This window comes from Entelurus aequoreus, linkage group LG07 (genome assembly GCF_033978785.1).
Source record: "Entelurus aequoreus isolate RoL-2023_Sb linkage group LG07, RoL_Eaeq_v1.1, whole genome shotgun sequence".
NCBI classification, from domain to species: domain Eukaryota; kingdom Metazoa; phylum Chordata; class Actinopteri; order Syngnathiformes; family Syngnathidae; genus Entelurus; species Entelurus aequoreus.
In genome coordinates, this window is record NC_084737.1 from 22,567,911 (window position 1) to 22,589,123 (window position 21,213).

Here is a 21,213-nt window from a genome sequence, read left to right on the forward strand (position 1 = left end):
TTTCGCGGAAAATTTAAAATTGCACTTTATAAGTTAACCCGGCCATATTGGCATGTGTGGCAATGTTAAGATTTCATCATTGATATATAAACTATCAGACTGCGTGGTCGGTAGTAGTGGGTTTCAGTAGGCCTTTAACTTAGTGTATCCTTGTTTATAAACGCAGAAATCCTGCCCACCCGAGAGAGTGTTGTGCAATATACAACCTAGGTAAATTACCTTGTTTTTGCTGGTGATTATGGTATCACCTGCTTTAATCGTAAAACCCGGGGATTTACCTAGGTTGTGCTTGGACCCAAATAGGATTGACTCTGTTTTACCCAGGTGTAGTGACAGTTTGTTATCGGAAAGCCAGAGACAGAGATTACTTAGTTCGGTGCTGAGTGCACTTACAACCTTCAATTTGTGCCTGTCCGAGGCCAGGATCGCATAATCGTCTGCGAACAGGAACAAATTGCTGTTACATGCTGATTTCATGTGAATAATGTAAATCAAGAATAACAATGGTCCCAGAATGCTCCCCTGTGGGACACCACAGCTCACCTTGAGGGGAGAGGACAGTGATCCGTTCACCTCGACCACCTGTTCTCTGTCCTCAAGGTAAGATTTCATCCAGTTTGTGGCTGCACTGTCAAAACCGATTGCCCTCAGCTTGTTTAACAGTATTGAGTGGTTAACTGTGTCGAATGCCTTTTGGAGGTTCAGCATAACCATTCCAAAGTACTTTCCCATGTCTATCTCTCGCCTGATGTAGTCAGTTAGGTACAGTAGGCATGTATCGGTGGAATGTGATTTTATGAATCCTGATTGAAATTCGAATAGGAGCTCGCAATTTGATAGATAATTATCTATTTGCTCATATATTAACCTCTGTATAACCTTTGAGATGGAGCAAAGGATGGAAACAGGGCGGTAGTTGCCGGGTCTAATTTGTTTCCTTTTTTATACAGTGGTGATATTCTCGCGAGCTTGAATTCTTGTGGGACATGACACTGATTGATAGACAAGTTGGTGATATGAGCAACCATTGGGGCAATCGTGACAGCTGCGTCTCTGAGAAATCTGGTGGGAAGAGTATCATGTCCTGTGGCTTTGTTTGGCTGCAGCGAGCTGAGTTTCTTTAACACATCATCAGTTTTAACTTTGACAAACTTGAAGTCATCCTTGCATACCTTTTTGTTTTTGTAAAAGTCTTGGATGTGCTGTTCACCGTAAAGGCCTGAATGTGAGGGCAATTTGGGTTATGACCAAAAGGAAAAGATCACGGGTCCAAGCGGACAAAATTAGTTCCCTCCGTCGGGTGGCGGGGCTCTTCCTTAGAGGTAGGGTGAGAAGCTCTGTCATCCAGGAGGAGCTCAAAGTTAAACCACTGCTCCTTCACATCGAGAGGAGCCAGACGAGGTGGTTCGGGCATCTGGTCAGGAGGCCACCCGGACGCCTCCCTGGGGAGATGTTGTCTCGCTTCGGGATCCCCTGGGAGGAGCTGGACGAAGTGGCTGGGGAGAGGGAAGTCTGGGCTTCTGCCCCGCGGCCCGACCTTGGATAAGCGGAAGAAAATGGATGGATGGATGAATATAGAGGTCCCGGTATAAATGCAAACAATTAATGCTTGAATCCAACAGTCAACATGAAATGACAATGTCCCTCCTGGACTCTTGCTGTCACAACATGACTCCAATGTGAAACTTCACATCAAATGTGTAAATAAGTAGAAGTAAAAGCTATAATGCATGACCAAATTCACACCAATAGAATGCAAATGAGCCACAAAAAGGTTTACTTAGTGAAATGCAGATGGCAGCCATCGCTTACTCTTAATGTGATAGGTCAAATGACTTCATTACCCAAGATGCATTTCTGCAGAAATAGTGCTTTTTTTTGCTAATTTCAGACTAAATCAATGTTTTTTTTACTACAACAAATATATTTTCTGACAGTGTTGAACATTTACTTGCATTGTCAGGGTGAAAAAAAAGTCAACTGTTAAAGGCCTACTGAAACCCACTACTACCGACCACGCAGTCTGATAGTTTATATATCAATGATGAAATCTTAACATTGCAACACATGCCAATACGGCCGAGTTAACTTATAAAGTGCAATTTTAAATTTCCCGGGAAATATCCGGCTGAAAACGACTCGGTATGATGACGTTTGCGCGTGAAGTCATGGATTGAGCGGAAGTATTGGGACACCATTGTGTCCCAATACAAACAGCTCTGTTTTCATCGCAAAATTTCACAGTATTCTGGACATCTGTGTTGGTGACTCTTTTGCAATTTGTTTAATGGACAATGAAGACAGCAAAGAAGAAAGCTGTAGGTGGGATCGGTGTATTAGCGGCTGGCTACAGCAACACAACCAGGAGGACTTTGAGTTGGGTAGCAGACGCGCTACCGTGAGTACGCAGCTTTCTTCCAAACATTTGATCGCTTGCCCGTCCGTGCGTGCCGCTATGTGCATGTCACGTACGTAACTTTGGGGAAATATATGTGCTGTATGAACTTTACGGAGGTGAACGGTACTTTGGGCTGCGGGATTGAGTGTGTTGTGCGGGTGTTTGAGTTGTATTGGAGGGTTATATGGACGGGAGGGGGGAGGTGTTTGTTATGCGCGATTCATTTGTGGCATATTAAATATAAGCCTGGTTGTGTTGTGGCTAATAGAGTATATATATGTCTTGTGTTTATTTACTGTTTTAGTCATTCCCAGCTGAATATCAGGTCCCACCCGCCTCTCACAGCATCTTCCCTATCTGAATCGCTTCCACTGCCCTCTAATCCTTCACTTTCACTTTCCTCATCCACAAATCTTTCATCCTCGCTCAAATTAATGGGGTAATTGTCGCTTTCTCGGTCCGAATCGCTCTCGCTGCTGGCGTCCATGATTGTAAACAATGTGCAGATGTGAGGAGCTCCTCAACCTGTGACGTCACGCTACTTCCGGTACAGGCAAGGCTTTTTTTTATCAGCGACCAAAAGTTGCGAACTTTATCGTCGATGTTCTCTACTAAATCCTTTCAGCAAAAATATGGCAATATCGCGAAATGATCAAGTATGACACATAGAATGGACCTGCTATCCCCGTTTAAATAAGAAAATCTCATTTCAGTAGGCCTTTAAGTGAGAATGGTGGGATGTGAACCAATTGTATTGTCCAATATTTTGGAAAATCATGAATGCTGTAAGAACTGGAAATATTTTGGGTTAAAATAATACCAAGTTTTATTGTCTTAATGAAGGCGAATGTTTTATGGTGGAATGGTTGAAATTATTTGAAAAACGTGGGAGGAGTAGTCGAAAGAAGAAAAGGGCAAAAAAAAACATGAACATTATGATTTACTGTAAAACTGGAAATATTTCAACGTTTGTTGAAAGAGCTAAACATTTTGACGCTTGAACTGGATCAATCAGATGAACGGTTTGGGAGTTAGAGGCGGACGACAAACGCTATGGAAGAATAATAAATAGATTACTTTTGATTTACAATAATATGGTGTGAAGGCCAATACTGTACTTTTCATGGAAAGCTGAGGAAAAGGAGTTGGAAAAAGCAGTTTACTCCCACTTTGCCATGTTTTACTAACAATCATTTATTCATGTGTTTACCAGGTTGACACGAATTAGTAGAGAAATTAATGGTTTGTGTAGTAGCACATCGATAAACGTGTGTGTGTGTGTGTGTGTGTGTGTGTGTGTGTGTGTGTGTGTGTGTGTGTGTGTGTGTGTGTGTGTGTGTGTGTGTGTGTGTGTGTGTGTGTGTGTGTGTGTGTGTGTGTGTGTGTGCGTGCGTGTGTGTGCGTGTGTGTGCGTGTTCTTGCATTTCTACCCTTCTTGACAACAAGTTAGGACATAAGTCATGGTCCCAATACAGAAAACCATTGCATCTAATGGAGAATGCCTCATTTGCACCCCTGGTGGTGAAATCTATACATCAAAATGAGGGTGGTCCCAAAAAGGAGGGATTTTTCAAACTAACTGTGTGTCGGTTTTAAAATTGCTCCCCCTCTGGTCAACATATGAAATAACAAGTGTGTGTAAAAATTTGAAGTGCTCCCCCTCTGGCCAACATATGTAATAACAAGTGTGTAAGAAATTGAAATGCGCCTCCTTTGGTCAAAATTAATAGAAAAAATAAATAAATATGTATATAGAAATATACTGTAATAACTTGAAGTAAATAAATAATAAAACAATTCCAAAAAAATAAATTGACTAAAAAAAGTATTTTTCTCACAATGTGTCGACTTTTTTCCTATAAAATTGGGAACAATTTCTCATATTCTTTCTGTTTCTGTAATATTGCAATATTTTCTCGTAAAATTATTACTTTTTGAGGTAAAATTATTACTTTTTAATGCAAAATGGTGACATTTGTCATATAAAATTCTGACTTTTATCACAATATTGCCAATTTTTTGCTGTTCTTTTAAAACGGTGACATTTAAAAAAAAATAATAATTATGACTTTTGTCATAATTTTGCCAAGTAAAATTCCGATTATTATTATGATATTGCCAAAATTATAAAGTTTTCTTATAAAATTGTTACTTTTGTCGAGTAAATTGTACGACTCTTTTCATAAAATTGCCAAAAAATTAAGCTTTTCTTGTAAAATTGCGACTGTTATTGAGTAAAATTCCAACTTTTATCATAAGATTGCACAAATGTTCAGTTTTTCTTGTCAAATTTTGACTTGCGTTGGGTAAAATTACGACTTGTATTGTAATACTGCCAAAATTCTAAGTTTTTATTGTAAAATTGTGACCTTTTTCTTGTGAAATTCCAACTCATATTTCACAACAGGCTTTTTTATATTTGCATAGTATCTATATATTATTAATGTTGTAAAGATAAATCTTTGTATATCTAGAAAGAGTGGTCCTAAAGAGGTAGGCATTTTTTGGAGGTCTCAAGAATGTAACAAATACAAAAATAAACGTGTGTGTGTGTGTGTGTGTGTGTGTGTGTGTGTCAGTGTGTGTGTGTGTGTGTGTGTGTGTGTGTGCGTGCGTGTGTGTGTGTGTGCGTGTGTAATACATTTCAATATTTTAATATACTTTAGAATTATTTATTTTCTTATATGTATTATATTTTTCTGCTTGTAAAAAGGCTTTAAAAAATATATGAATATTTAAAGACTAAAGCTTTGTGTTATTAGTGCTGTCAAATGATTATTTTTCTCAAATCAGAGTAACCGCACTTTTGAATTTGGAAAAAATTGCGACTAATCACACTGAATACTTGTGGTTTATGGTTTGAGTTTATTTGGAACCTGCAGAGTTACAACATGATGCATCACAAGTTCCAGAGCATATTTATTCGTACCCGTTTCCATTTCATGGCAATACCTGACACATTTACTCACTTCCTGTTCTCGATTTGTACACCATTCACTCCATAAATAATACAATTCCAAAAAAAAATAATTCTAAAGTAAAGTAATGTCGTAGAATTTCTGACCTTTTGACCTATATTTCTTGTCTTTTAAGAATGTCCGCTCATTTTCAATTCTCTTCTATTTTGTGCCATTGAATGGACCAGTTGTGGGACAAAGGTGAATATGGAGTTATGCCAACCTGTCTACAGAATGTTTAGAATTTCCAAATATGACTAAGAGATACAAGGTTGTTTTGGAACAGACAAAACCAAAACAAAACAATCATGACGCACTAGATAAAAAACAGTGACGCACAAGAGACATATAAAAAATGGCAGAAGACCGGAACTCGACAGTGATTTTGGCTTGTGTGTGTCTTGTTTGCTCCGGAGTAACATGTGGTCTGTCTGCACGGCCAACTTAATTCAACCTGCACTTCTGATAATGGGTAAATAAATTTGTTGTACTAAACTACTTTTGTTGCCTGCTTAAGCTTCGGACAATCCACTACAGTAAAGTTCAAGTTAAAGTACCAATGATAGTCACACACACACTAGGTGTGGTAAAATTCGTCCTCTGCATTTGACCCATCCCCTCGGTTACCCTCTGGGAGGTGAGGGGAGCAGTGAGCAGCAGCGGTGGCCGCACTCGGGAATCTTTTGGCGATTTAACCCCCAATTCCAACCCTTGATGCTGAGTGCCAAGCAGGGAGGTAATGGGTCCCATGTTTTGTAGTCTTTGGTATGACTCGGCCGGGGTTTGAACTCACGACCTCCCAGTCTCAGGGCGGACACTCTAACCACTAGGTCGTGATTCACTTAATGAGTAAGCTCATTTTCAATAAATTCAAAATGTTTTATCATGATTCTTCTTCTTCGTACTTTGTAATACTTTAAACAGTTTCTTAAACTGGATCATACAAGTACTTTGTTTGACTTACTTGCTTAATCCATTCCATAATTAAATTCATCATACTGATATGCTAAATGTGTTATTTCTTACTTCAAATTAACCTAAAAAAAGACCCCAATATTTTAACACAATGTCATTTTGTTGCCTGAAAAGTAAGTCATTTATTTGGTCAAAACTTGGTAACAATTTTAATATAATTATAGTATTTATTTTAAAGGAGCATGCGGGCTAAAAAATACATTTTGTGAATAATCTGCATTCATACATGATTTTATATTGATATTTTTGTGTAAATAGTCATATGAGTTAATGCAGTTGGCAGCCCAAGTTATTATTATTAGTATTAACATTTCAACTTGTTCTCTTCACATTGTGCCATTTTACTGTATTTTCAATTTTGGCAGCTTTTTGTTTTTATTTTATTTATTTGACTTTATTCCTGCTATGTAAAAAAAATTTTAAAAAAATCAACCAAGGGGCGCAAGTGACCCCCGAACTGTAATTTAGGCAAGACTGGCTTGAGCAGAAATATTAGTTTAATAAAAAGGATGACGAAAAAAAGTGTTAAAAGTTAGAAGTAAAATACAAGCTATCAAATGGATAGAAAATACTCTTGCATTGATAAAGGAAAACAACAGAAGAATATATGTATTTTATTAAAGATGAAAAAAATGTTTAATGAAAAAGTGTGAATATCTTAAAATGAAAAGGGTTAAAACAGGGAGATATGAGTAATAAGCAAATATTGGAGTAAAAATCTGACAGAAACTTAATTCATAAATGCTGAATGTATACAACCTATCAGAACTCAACAATAAATAAAATACACCATCTTGCCTCCTCTCTGAGCTGCCACCTTACCGTGGTAGAGGAGTTTGCGTGTCCCGATGATCCTAGGAGCTATGTTGTCCGGGGGCTTTCATGCCCCCTGGTAGGGTCTCCCAAGACAAACAGGTCCTAGGTGAGGGATCAGACAAAGAGCAGCTCGAAGACTTCTCGAAGACTTCTATGGGAATGAAACAACAAAGACTCAGATTTCCCTCGCCCGGACGCGGGTCACCGGGGCCCCCCTCTGGAGCCAAGCCCGGAGTTGGGGCACGATGGCGAGCGCCTGGTGGCCGGGCCTGTCCCCATGGGGCCCGGCCGGGCACAGCCCGAAGAGGCAACGTGGGTCACCCCTCCAATGGGTTCACCACTCATGGGAGGGGCCGTAGAGGTCGGGTGCATTGTGAGCTGGGCGGCACTCGAAGGCAGGGCACTTGGCGGTCCGATCCTCGGCTACAGAAGCTAGCTCTTGGGACGTGGAACGTCACCTCGCTGGGGGGGAAGGAGTCTGAGCTAGTGCGCGAGGTAGAGAAGTTCCGGCTAGATATAGTCGGACTCACCTCGACGCACAGCAAGGGCTCTGGAACCAGTTCTCTCGAGAGGGGCTGGACTCTCTTCTACACTGGCGTTGCACGCAGTGAGAGGCGACGAGCTGGGGTGGCAATTCTTGTTTCCCCCCCGGCTCAAAGCCTGCACGTTGGAGTTCAACCCGGTGGACGAGAGGGTAGCCTCCCTCCGCCTTCGGGTGGGGGGACGGGTCCTGACTGTTGTTTGTGCTTACGCACCAAACAGCAGTTCAGAGTACCCACCCTTTTTGGATGCGCTCGAGGGAGTACTGGAAAGTGCTCCCCCGGGTGATTCCCTTGTCCTACTGGGTGACTTCAACGCTCATGTTGGCAACGACAGTGAAACCTGGAGAGGCGTGATTGGGAAGAATGGCTGCCCGGATCTGAACCCGAGTGGTGTTTTGTTTTTGGACTTTTGTGCTCGTCACAGATTGTCCATAACGAACACCATGTTCAAACATAAGGGTGTCCATATGTGCACTTGGCACCAGGACACCCTACGTCGCAGTTCCATGATCGACTTTGTAGTTGTGTCATCAGATTTGCGGCCTCATGTTTTGGACACTCGGGTGAAGAGAGGGGCGGAGCTTTCTACCGATCACCACCTGGTGCAGTGGAGGCTCCTCCATAGAGGTGGAGGAGGCCTGGCCTCCCCAATAATTTGAGAGAAGAGAGAGATTTAAAAAAAACAATAAATATATTTATTTTATTTATTTATTTTAACAAAAAACATATTTTTTATTTTTTATATTCATATTATTTTAGTTTTGTTCATAAATCTAAATGTTCCCATGGCTAAAACCCAATATTGCAATTGTAAAGCAACAGGCCAGATTTCCCTATCAGTTTGTATTAAGGGAGGCCAGGCCTCCCCTAGGAAATTAGCTTCTCATAGAAGTCAATGTAATGCATGCTTTTTCATGCCAATATGTGATTGGCCAGATCACTGAAAATGGGTGGGCAACGGAGGCCTGGCCTCACCATGCATTGTGTCCAGGGCTGAAAGATTGACATTTTGTTCGTCCAATCACATGCTACTGGTTCATTTGGAATCAATCCTTTCCTTTCCTAATCAACACAGAAGCCATTTTGAGAATTCGCCAGCCACTTCAGTCAAACAAACACTCGCCATAGTGGCTACGAGTGTCCTATCAACTTGTGCTTTTCAGGAAATTTAGAGAACACCCCTGGCTATCATCCGTGAAGTTTATAGCTCATATAGCCAAATACTTTTGCTTAAAACGACCTCGGAAATCGGCGAGATTCTGGCGCAATTTGAGCACCAACCTGTGGAGTGGAGTCCAGGAGAGAGCATGCCGCCCCTCAGCTAAACCAGATGTGAGTTGAACTAATTAGATGTCTCTACCAGTGTTACACCACTAGTTCTCAGTAGTAATAACACTCCATTTTGTCTGTGTTTCTCAGCAGATAAAGCCAACTGGAACCATATTTTTACATATTTTATATTAAATATATTGAATAAAACTACATATGATAAAGAAAGTGTTATCTTATCTTTTTTATATGCTAAACTTGATTAAATTGGTGATTACATGTTGAAGCTGTAGAAGAATGAAAAATGTAAGCTAAACAAAATTGTTTTTAACTACATAATTAAAATTCCTGCCTTTTACACATGTTCACTTGGCGTTTATATAACATCCAAATGTCATTTCTCAGCTTAATTATCAGGCAGGCTCATAGACTTACAGCAATGTAATTTCTTCAGGAAGGCACAAGGCTAAGCTCTGCACAATGAATTGCATCAGCAAGAACTTTCTGACTGTAGCTTACACTCCAAATAGTATGCCTTTGGCCAGCACAAAGACAGATAAGAGAACAGGGAACATTCCATCGCGAGTGAAGTGAGCAAGCGGAAAAAAATGGCCTCCTCAATTCTGGAAGTCACCAGCCTCCACTGACCTGGTGGTGAGTTGGCTGCGATGGTGGGGGAGGATGCCGGACAGACCTGGCAGGCCCAAACGCATTGTGAGGGTCTGCTGGGAACGTCTGGCAGAGTCTCCTGTCAGAGAGAGTTTCAATTCCCACCTCCGGAAGAACTTTGAACATGTCACGAGGGAGGTGCTGGACATTGAGTCCGAGTGGACCATGTTCCGCGCCTCTATTGTCGAGGCGGCTGATTGGAGCTGTGGCCGCAAGGTAGTTGGTGCCTGTCGTGGCGGTAATCCTAGAACCCGTTGGTGGACACCGGCGGTGAGGGATGCCGTCAAGCTGAAGAAGGAGTCCTATCGGGTTTTTTTGGCTCATAGGACTCCGGAGGCAGCGGACAGGTACCGACAGGCCAAGCGGTGTGCGGCTTCGGCGGTCACGGAGGCAAAAACTCGGACATGGGAGGAGTTTGGAGAAGCCATGGAAAACGACTTCCGGGCGGCTTCGAAGCGATTCTGGACCACCATCCGCCGCCTCAGGAGGGTGAAGCAGTGCACTGTCAACACCGTGTATGGTGCGGATGGTGTTCTGCTGACCTCGACTGCGGATGTTGTGGATCGGTAGAGGGAATACTTCGAAGACCTCCTCAATCCCACCAACACGTCTTCCTATGAGGAAGCAGTGCCTGGGGAATCTGTGGTGGGCTCTCCTATTTGTGGGGCTGAGGTTCCTGAGGTAGTTAAAAAGCTCCTCGGTGGCAAGGCCCCGGGGGTGGATGAGATCCGCCCGGAGTTCCTTAAGGCTCTAGATGCTGTGGGGCTGTCTTGGTTGACAAGACTCTGCAGCATCGCGTGGACATCGGGGGCGGTACCTCTGGATTGGCAGACCGGGGTGGTGGTTCCTCTCTTTAAGAAGGGGAACCGGAGGGTGTGTTCTAACTATCGTGGGATCACACTCCTCAGCCTTCCCGGTAAGGTTTATTCGGGTGTACTGGAGAGGAGGCTACGCTGGATAGTCGAACCTCGGATTCAGGAGGAACAGTGTGGTTTTCGTCCTGGTCGTGGAACTGTGGACCAGCTCTATACTCTCGGCAGGATCCTTGAGGGTGCATGGCAGTTTGCCCAACCAGTCTGCATGTGCTTTGTGGACTTGGAGAAGGCATTCGACCGTGTCCCTCGGGAGGTCCTGTGGGGAGTGCTCAGAGAGTATGGGGTATCGGACTGTCTGATTGTGGCGGTCCGCTCCCTGTACGATCAGTGTCAGAGCTTGGTCCGCATTGCCGGCAGTAAGTCGGACACGTTTCCAGTGAGGGTTGGACTCCGCCAAGGCTGCCCTTTGTCACCGATTCTGTTCATAACTTTTATGGACAGAATTTCTAGGCGCAGTCAAGGCGTTGAGGGGATCCGGTTTGGTGGCTGCAGGATTAGGTCTCTGCTTTTTGCGGATGATGTGGTCCTGATGGCAGGATCTTCAGCTCTCGCTGGATCGGTTCGCAGCCGAGTGTGAAGCGACTGGGATGAAAATCAGCACCTCCAAGTCCGAGTCCATGGTTCTCGCCCGGAAAAGGGTGGAGTGCCATCTCCGGGTTGGGGAGGAGACTCTGCCCCAAGTGGAGGAGTTCAAGTACCTAGGAGTCTTGTTCACGAGTGGGGGAAGAGTGGATCGTGAGGTCGACAGGCGGATCGGTGCGGCGTCTTCAGTAATGCGGACGCTGTATCGATCCGTTGTGGTGAAGAAGGAGCTGAGCCGGAAGGCAAAGCTCTCAATTTACCGGTCGATCTACGTTTCCATCCTCACCTATGGTCATGAGCTTTGGGTTCTGACCGAAAGGACAAGATCACGGGTACAGGCGGCCGAAATGAGTTTCCTCCGCCGGGTGGCGGGGCTCTCCCTTAGAGATAGGGTGAGAAGCTCTGCCATCCGGGGGGAGCTCAAAGTAAAGCCGCTGCTCCTCCACATCGAGAGGAGCCAGATGAGGTGGTTCGGGCATCTGGTCAGGATGCCACCCGAACGCCTCCCTCAGGAGGTGTTTAGGGCACGTCCAACCGGTAGGAGGCCACGGGGAAGACCCAGTTCACGTTGGGAAGACTATGTCTCCCGGCTGGCCTGGGAACGCCTCGGGATCCCCCGGGAGGAGCTGGACGAAGTGGCTGGGGAGAGGAAAGTCTGGGCTTCCCTGCTTAGGCTGCTGCCCCCGCGACCCGACCTCGGATAAGCGGAAGAAGATGGATGGATGGATGGATGGACACCATATTGCCAAAAGTATTTGGCCAGTCATGTTGGAAGAGGAAGGGGCTCGCTCCAAACTGTTCCCACCAGGTTGGGAGCATGGAATTGTCCAAAATGTTTTGGTATCCTGGAGCATTCAAAGTTCATTTCACTGGAACTAAGGGGCCAAGCCCAACTCCTGAAAAACAACCCCACACCATAATTCCTCCTCCACCAAATTTCACACTCGGCACAATGCAGTCCGAAATGTAGCGTTCTCCTGGCAACCTCCAAACCCAGACCGGTCCATCAGATTGCCAGATGGAAAAGTGTGATTCATCAGTCCAGAGAAGGCGTCTCCACTGCTCTAAAGTCCAGTGGCGACGTGCTTTACACCACTGTATCCCACGCTTTGCATTGGACTTGGTGATGTATGGCTTAGATGCAGCTGCTCGGCCATGAAGCTCTCTGCGTACTGTACGTGGGCTAATTGGAAGGTCACATGAAGTCTGGAGTTCTGTAGCGACTGACTGTGCAGAAAGTCTTTGCACTATGCGCTTCAGCATCCGCTGACCCCTCTGTCAGTTTACTTAGCCTACCACTTGGTGGCCGAGTTGCTGTTGTTCCCAAACTCTTCCGTCTTCTTATAATAAAGCCGTCAGTTGACTTTGGAATATTTAGGAGCGAGGAAATTTCACAACTGGATTTGTTGCACAAGTGGCATCCTATGACAGTTCCACGCTGGAAATCACAGAGCGGCCCGTCCTTTCACAAATGTTTGTAGAAACAGTCTCCATGCCTAAGTGCTTGATTTTATACACCTCTGCGCCAAGTGATTAGGACACCTGATTCTCATCTTTTGGATGGGTGGCTAAATATAGTGTACGTTGCTTATAATTCTTGACATAGGCAGTTTCCAATGCTCTTTTTTTACTTTCAGTGCTCATGAAAGTGTAAAAATGGAATTAAAAATATTGTAGAGCTCTAAACTGTTTTACATAGTAAACATTTTTTATGTCCTGTTCCTCTCGTCCAAATGACACAAAGCTGTATTTCTCCGTTATCTATAGCTGTACTTCAACATTCACAAACATCTGTCTTACTTTATTCACATTCTACTACAATATATGCATTTGAGAACTTTGTTGACAATGAGGGAACGTGCAGTATGTTAAAGATCAACGACTAAAAACAAGTGTATCGCGCATACAGACATTTTATTAAAACTGCAGCACTTGTATGTGTTCATAGTATTCCACTTGGACATGCATGAAAAAGTAAATATATTCATATGATACAAATATTTACAGTACAAATACATTTTCTAACATCACCAGTCCACTATGGGAGTGTAAAAAAAGTACATGCGCAACCGTAACATTGTTGCAGTTTTCAACAAATTGCTCCTTTCACTACAACGACAGGTCAAATTAGTATGCTGGAGACTGTAAAGATAAACGTTATTGGTAATAAGTTAGACCAAAAGACCAAATTAAACTCGTAGGCTATAACAAGAACTTGGAACAGAAAGTGTTGTGTAGCAAGATGTCAGGTGCTGAAAACAGCACAGACAAAAAGGTAATGAAGATGAGAACAGTTAATACAAGCTCATTTGGCATCAGCAAAGGAGTAAAGGCTAAAAGCAGGTCCATGAAAGGGACTATAGGCTAAGCGGTTCAGTCAAAGGTGAAATAGAGTTGAACGTATTCCCCCGTTTACAGTACAGACAAAAGGAACATGAGGACATTCAAAATAATCCCAGGTCTTTCAGAACAACATGAAAGGCATAACAGTGAACAAATACAACCAAATTCTCGCAATGTTTTAGTGCATAAATACATGCTCTTAAATTACTGGACAGATATTGTTTTGAAAACACCAGCCAAAAGAGATTAAAAAATATACACAAGACATTCGTATCGTAGAAAAAAGTCCTAAGATGTTGTCGCCCTGTTTCTCCACCAGATGACAGACCAGCGTTTTCTTTTCTAACATGTTCTCAAATAAACCTCATTCTTTGTCCTTACTTCATTGTCTCAGCAATGCAATGTTGATGTATTCTTAGGATTTCGATGTTTGTGCGGGGAAATAGGAGGCACGGACGTGGTTTTAAGGCAAGACACTGCTGACAAGTGCAGTTCCAAGCAGTGATAGTGTTGTAGATTGTTCACCACAAACATTTACTTTCTTCCCCACGACAAACAGTGAGCAATCTTTGTGTATTTGGAAAGATGTGGTTTCATATTCATCTTGTCAATATGGCTTCGTATTGGTTTGGTAAAGATGTAGCATTTATCATATTTCCAAGCAGCAACAAATGTGCGACTGTCCTGAGAAGTAAGAGGCACAAGTAATGTCAATAGTAAAGTCAAAAACACCCTTAACCGTAGATCGTATTTTGGTTTTTTGTACTAATTAAGTGTTGCCATTTTGAAGGAAAACCATAGCTGCATGAGGACATGAAATCTACCAGATTAAGAAGATGACACGCTAACAGTCAGAAGTACATCAATCGGGCAGTCTCAAAGGAGCGCGCAAGTTGGGATCAGCACTTTCTAAATCTGCATTACTGCATATTTGGAGCCAAGTTTGCTTATAAAATGGTGAGTGCATGTTGAGGCACTATTTCTGGGTGGGTGACAACGCTTGAAGAAGTGTTTGATATCAGATTTTGTAGAAGAAGACAATCGTTAGGGCAGTGTGGCGGTCTTATTGACAGGGGGTGTGGGGACACAAGTAGGGATAGGGACATGGGGTAAAACCACCAAGAAAAAGGGGGAAGGGTTGGAGTCCAGCCCCTGTAGTCTATGGCAACATGAACAGGAAGCTCTCTCAAAAGTCTCAGTCCATTTCCAGAAGGCTGCTACTGAGCTCCAGGCCAAAACGTGATGGCTCCTATAGGTAGGGAGAGGGGGGGAAGGGATGGGAAGACGCTGCTTTTTCTTTTTGACCCCCTGGGTGACGTGTGCAGCAAGTCTGTGTGCTCGCATTGCCTATCATCTGGCAGCTGAGTGCGAATGTGCAGCCATGATAATGTGGGAGGCTCCGCTCTCCACCCTCTGCTGCTGACCCAGTCCGGCCAGCACGGACATGGCCATGGCTTCAGCCGCCGCTCTGGAGCTTAAGCCGTTGTAGCCCGCGGAGGGGCTCGGCGCCAACGAGCTGTGCTGGATCACCGGCGCAGGGGATCCTGTCGTCTCTGAGGTATCTTTCATGCTCTCTTCAACAGCTACTAGAAGGAGAAGATGCACAAATGTACTTAAAGCAACAGATAAAGTGGCTACCAAGAAAACCATCACTAAAAAATTCGATCGCACAAATTCTACCAATTCCCGCAGATTATGCACAGCCTCGCAATTTTGTCCGATGCACGCAACTTCCCCACACATTTATGCCAATCAAATTTGTCTTTGAGCGGTACTCAAACCTGCAAATCCATTGTCTAATCAAAAGTTGTTGTTTCTTGTGTAGGCGAAGCAGGGACACCAAAGTGTAATGTAGCCACTTTTTACTGCTCAAACGGCACAATTGTCTTCCTCCTGTCTAAAGCGCTAAGCCTTCTGGGTAATGTAGTATACACTCCCTACTTGGCATGCATGTATACATTTATTCAACCTTTATCTATTCAGGGTAAGGCAATTAAAACCAGGAGTTTTAATTGCCTTGTTTTAATTGTTCAACAGGGGATCCGTGAACCCCAGGCGGTCCGCAGATGCACTGCAGGGGGGTCATGATTGTTGATTAGACTTTATTTTAAATAATTGTTGGTATTGCATTCGCAATTTTCCCACAAATTACAATGTCTTTAAATATACATGAACACTTATTCAACAGTGTAGTTATGAAATTGCAGTGGCATGGACACCCTACTCACTGCACCTGGCACTTTTTGTAATAAAAACATTAATATTTATATTATTGTATAGTATTTATGTTAACATATAAGACAGCTTTTGACGGAAGCACTCTAAATGCCAACTAACCATTAGCGTGTCAGTTGTCAACTAGCAATTAACGTGTCAGTTGCTAGCGTGCTAATTGCTAGCAGTTGTCAGCTAGCAATTAGCATGCTGGTTGCCAACTAGCTATTGGCGGTGCTTTACCATATTTGAATATTTTAGTATTACACAATAAGAAGTTACCTTAGGACAAGTTTAATTTCAGGGTTTCTTTAGGTATCAGCAAATCTAATATAATGATTTTTATTCCTTTTTTTAATACTACTTAAAACTAATTTAATGCTAATGCCCTTCCAACTGTCTGTATAGACACAATTGTGAGAATTTGACAATGACAATCTTGAATGGTTGAAAAGTTTACATTACCTGTTACTAGGGCTGTGAATCTTTGGGTGTCCCACGATTTGATTCAATATCGATTGTTGGGGTCACGATTCAATTCAAAATCGATTTTTTTTTTCAATTCAACACGATTCTCGATTCAAAAACGATTTTTTTCCCGTTCAAAAGGATTCTCTATTCATTCAATACATAGTATTTCAGCAGGATCTACCCCAGTCTGCTGACATGCAAGCAGAGTAGTAGATTTTTGTAAAAAGCTTTTATAATTGTAAAGGACAATGTTTTATCAACTGATTGCAATAATGTAAATTTGTTTGGACTATTAAATGAACCAAAACTATGACTTATTTTATCTTTGTGAAAATATTGGACACAGTGTGTTGTCAAGCTTATGAGATGCGATGCAAGTGTAAGCCACTGTGACACTATTGTTCTTTTTTTTGTATTTTTATAAATGTCTAATGATAATGTCAATGAGTGATTTTTAATCACTGCCAGTGGCGTACCGTCACTAGAGGCAGGGGAGGCGGGGCCTCACCTGCCGTCATGGAAAGAAAAAAAATGTAAAAAGAAAAAAATAATAATTAAATTGTTATATGTATCCAGTGATTATACTAAAGTTATTTTCCATTTAACTTCACCAGTTTTAGATTATTTTTATTTTCACATTTGCCGTTCAAATACTGAGAAGAGACGGTGCGGTGATCAGCAGCCAGATGAGGCACGTCACTGGTTTGTGCCTCAACATGGATTGTGCACAATGACTCGGCTAACTGCTGAGCTGCTGTGCAGTGAGACCGTATTGCTATATGAATTATATCAGCTAACTAAACTATGGCATAGTTTAGTTAGCTGAGGTATATAATGTACAGTGTATTTTGTCAAAAACTGTATGTGTGTAACGTATTTCTTGTGCTGAGCATTCATAAATCTGCTGCAAAAGACGTACTGGTTGAGGCTCGCAGTAATCCGGCCTCCTGGTGGTAGAGAGCGGTAGTGATCCCAGAGATCATTCCTCGGCCGCAGAAGAAAAAAAGAAAAAAGTTTGCAAGCGATTGTTTATTTCCTCTAGCCTGGACTTTTATTAAAAACATGGAGGATTACATATGTAAAATAAAACAGTTTTCTAAACTGGACTTTCAATCGAAGCAGGAATAATTAAAGGTAGACCAACGCCAGAGCTAAAAGGTTTGCTTTTGACTTCGGGACAGAAGACCCGTTCTTTTCAAACGGCGTGGTACACACGCAAAGGCTGTCCAGCAAGAAAGGTAAGACCATAATAATGTTTTTTTTATTAAATGTGCTTTTTTGTGTGCTACAGTTGTGTAAAGAATGCTGGTATGAGCTTTTAAACATAACCCGTTAACTGCTGCCAATCACATGGTGAATAAGATACTATTTAGGGTTCATATGTTTGTAAATCTGACTGTGATGATGCAGTGCCTCACCAGACATTAACCTCACCGCACGCCACTGATCACTGCTATGTTGAAATTGTAACTAATATTGATACTGTTGTTGATAATATTCATTTTTGTTTCACTACTTTTGGTTTGTTCTGTGTCGTGTTTGTGTCTCCTCTCAACTGCTGTTTATTGCAGTTCTGAGTGTTGCTGGGTCGGGTTTGGTTTTGGAATTGGATTGCATTGTTATGGTATTGCTGGGTATTGTTTTGTTGGATTGATTAATTAAAAAATAAAAAATAAAAAAAATTAAAAAAATAAAAAAATTAAAAAAATTAAAAAAATCGATTTTTTAAAAAATGAGAATCGATTCTGAATCGCACAACGTGAGAATCGCGATTCGAATTTGAATCGATTTTTTCCCACACCCCTACCTGTTACTGTCTACTAGTGAATTTGAATTGTCTCACGAGACTTGTTTAATCTGAAAATGTATTTGTACTTGTTCATTTTTCTGTAGTGGTAGCAGCAGCTGCCAGATGTGGTGGCGACAGCAGAAGTTGCTTTGTTGGTCATGCCAAAGAAATGTGTTAACTGCTGCCTTTAATTGCCAACTTGTGATTAGTTATTTTGCCCACGCTGCAGAAGGCCTCTCTGGGTTTACAATCGACATGTTTTAATCAGGTTTGGAAAACTTAGCCAGCCACTTTTGCATTTCCCTGACATGTATTCCTTTTTGCACCGTTGCCATAACATGAGCACGTTCACAGGATGTAACATTCTAAGCGTACGCTGTTCTGACTGTGTGCAACAGCTGTAGACAATAGCCAATTAAAAGGTTCCGCCTGTACTTCCAAATAAATGTATTAAATGTTTATATAATGAAAATAATTTGTGAATAACAATTTTTTTCCAGCCAGTGTGGCTGGGCCATGTGTGTGTTGGTAAACCTCACTCCCTGCCAACTTTAAAAGCAGTGCTGGATACAGAATTGACAGCTCAGGTTATTCGCTTGGAGCTAGCACGTTGCACTCACTCGAAGGACCCAGGTTCGAGTCCCGGGCTGACCGGAATCAGGGACTTATAACAGGTGGAGTACACGGTCACCTGGGCTGAAAAGTAATTTTGGTGGACGATAAATTGTCCCACAAATTATTGCAGATAAACAACATGATCAAGGCACTACTATAATCAAGGTCAAAAACTTAATTATCCCTATTAAGTAAACAAAACAAATTAAATGGCTCCATCTCTGTTAGCAAACATTGCACTTCAATATTGAACATCTTGAAGTCCAAGTTTCCCCAATTGGGACAACTAGGTTTGGATGTTATTGTCTTTTTTGTTCCCGATGCCATCATGGCATACTTGGCCGTTCATTCGTCCGTGTTGATGGGCTCGTGTATGTTGCTCATTCAGTTTGAAGTTGAAATAATAATAACACACCGGGACTTTGTAATCATCTTTTTTCCTCCTAACTGTTGTTACTTAGCTAGCAGTGCTTCTCACTTGTGAGTGGCGACTAACGAGACGATGTCCGCATTCTGTGTGTGTTAGCTAAAGGCTGAAATATACTCTTGCGTCACATAGCTTGCGTTTCACAAGGCGTCTTGCTCCTCCCCCAACGTACCCTACCCTGACCTTGAGGTGCACGTCCCAAAAAATCTGGCTTCGCGTCATCGTTCACTAGTGATGACAAAGAAAAACAAAAAGGTCATGAAAACTTATCACATCCTAAAAGACAATGTAAAGACAATTTTCATCAACGGCAAAATTTAAAAAAAACTTTATTTGATGCTTTTATTAGTTCCTTTGCTCTATTTTCTTTTGTTATCCCTTGCACATGTTTTGTGTTTAATATTTCCCTATGGTAGTTTTGTTTCAATATCTTAAATACTGTTTGAAAACTATAGAGAAAAATAATTTCTATGTACATATTTGGAAAAAATGTATGGAGACGAAGGTTGTACCATATACTGGTACTAATAAAGTACCACAGTACTAATGAATTAAAAACGATACAATACTGTCTTTGAAAAATATTGTTACTTTTTTTATCCGCGTGCTGCCGTGCGGCGGTGACGTAGAGCCGAGGAGTACGATGCTGAGTGTGTTAGCACGCACACACAGCTGCGCATACAAGCATAAACAGCATGCAGAGGAAGAATGGCAAAAAAACCGCATTTCTACTGGTTAATAAAAAGGAGGTATTTTGCCTTCAAAACTACTGATAAAGGTGACTCGTAAAACACGAAAGCGCCACCTGCACACGGAGTTTAAAGTTCAGTCAACTCGCTTCCCTGCTGGGCACATACAGTTACGTAAAAGCGCACACAGCTGGTTGGCTTGTTGCCAATTATTAGCGCAGTCAAAACCGTCCACGTAGCGTAAACTAATGCAAGTGAAATGACTGAATTGTGTAACAAATTCCTACAATTTGTATTTTATCTTTAACACTGTGTTTTACCTGCTACATGTCTGAGCTGTGTACTTTTAGCAGTATTGTTTTTAGTATTTACTAATTATTTTATTTGTCTTAAGCACAGATCAAGAGTGGCAATTATGGCAGACCATATGTAATATATACAATTGTAAATTGTTCTTTATGAGTGCAATAAGAAAAGCCCAGTATGTTTGATGACTTTTAATTTCTATTTTAATCTTCTAAATGTGTTCTTTGAGTGGAATAAGAAACCTATGTTTAATGTATTGTACGATTTTCTGTTAAAATAAAGCCAATAATGACATTTGTTTGTGGTCCGCATTATTTTGCAAAGTATCAAAATACATTTTGGCACTGGTACTAAAATTATGTATTATAAAATAAAGGTATAAAATAAAGAGCTGTGATTGGTCAGCTTGTTACAACATCATTTCCAGGGTTCGCAAAACCAACCTACAGTACATGAACGTCTTCTCATATGATTTCCAAGCAATGTGTACTCTAAAAGTGACCGTTCAAAATGATTAGTTCCAGCTCCAACATTAAAGGGAGTGTTGCTTCAGATGCCATTGGATGCTCATTAGGTCGATTGTGAGCTACCATTCCATCGCGGAGGGGAAGTCGGTGTATTGCCAGGCATTAAAAAATAGACCTAACATCTATTACCTATCATCAATCTTCAATATGAGGTAACATTCATCACTTTATTGACAAACATGGCAAGCGAAGGTCTAGTGAGATAACGCTGTCAAGAGCGCACGAAACAGTTTTTATTTCAACACAGACTCTCCCTCCAAACACCTATCGTCAAAAGTGTTCAAATCAACCGCACCGTTCCTGTCTTCGCAATAAAAGTACTGCTCCATCCTGCCTGCATTAACAAAATAAGGACTGCGGAAACTGGCACACATAAGCTAGTAAGCTAAGGGGTTAACATCCAATGTAGTTCTTGTAAAAGGTATAAAAACAAGTATGGAAGCTGGACGAATTGAAAAGAGAGAACTTTTTTTCCCTCCACAATGTAAATTCGGAAGTTGTGAAACTCATCAGCAATACTGGGAATCCTATCTGATTCCAATCAATGCAAGTTATCCTAATAAGGTAGAATACCAACTCATATTCTTGTCTTTGAGAAAGAAGGGAATCTTTATGCATTTTAACACGTTTGTAGATCTTTTCTGTAGATGAAGAAGATCACCTTGACTTGCTCATTTGATATGTAGCTCGCCTGCTAAAAAGCGTGGGCACCCCTGGTTTACTACAACCACTACTACACACAGAAAAAC

The 21,213-nt window shown here is 41.9% G+C and overlaps 1 protein-coding gene across 3 annotated transcripts in view; it reads right to left on the reverse strand.

The window, feature by feature from the left end:
• Nucleotides 1-12,989: 12,989 nt before the first annotated feature.
• The window catches only part of atf7a (activating transcription factor 7a), a 57,186-nt gene continuing 48,962 nt past the window's right edge, over nt 12,990-21,213 (reverse strand). For 2 of the 3 annotated variants that reach the window (XM_062052884.1, XM_062052881.1), the window contains exon 12: nt 12,990-15,012. In XM_062052884.1, coding sequence (XP_061908868.1) covers nt 14,777-15,012 — 236 coding nt within the window. In that variant the 3' untranslated portion in view covers nt 12,990-14,776. The remainder of the gene's footprint in view (nt 15,013-21,213) is intronic. The other variant, XM_062052882.1, reaches the window with a different exon arrangement.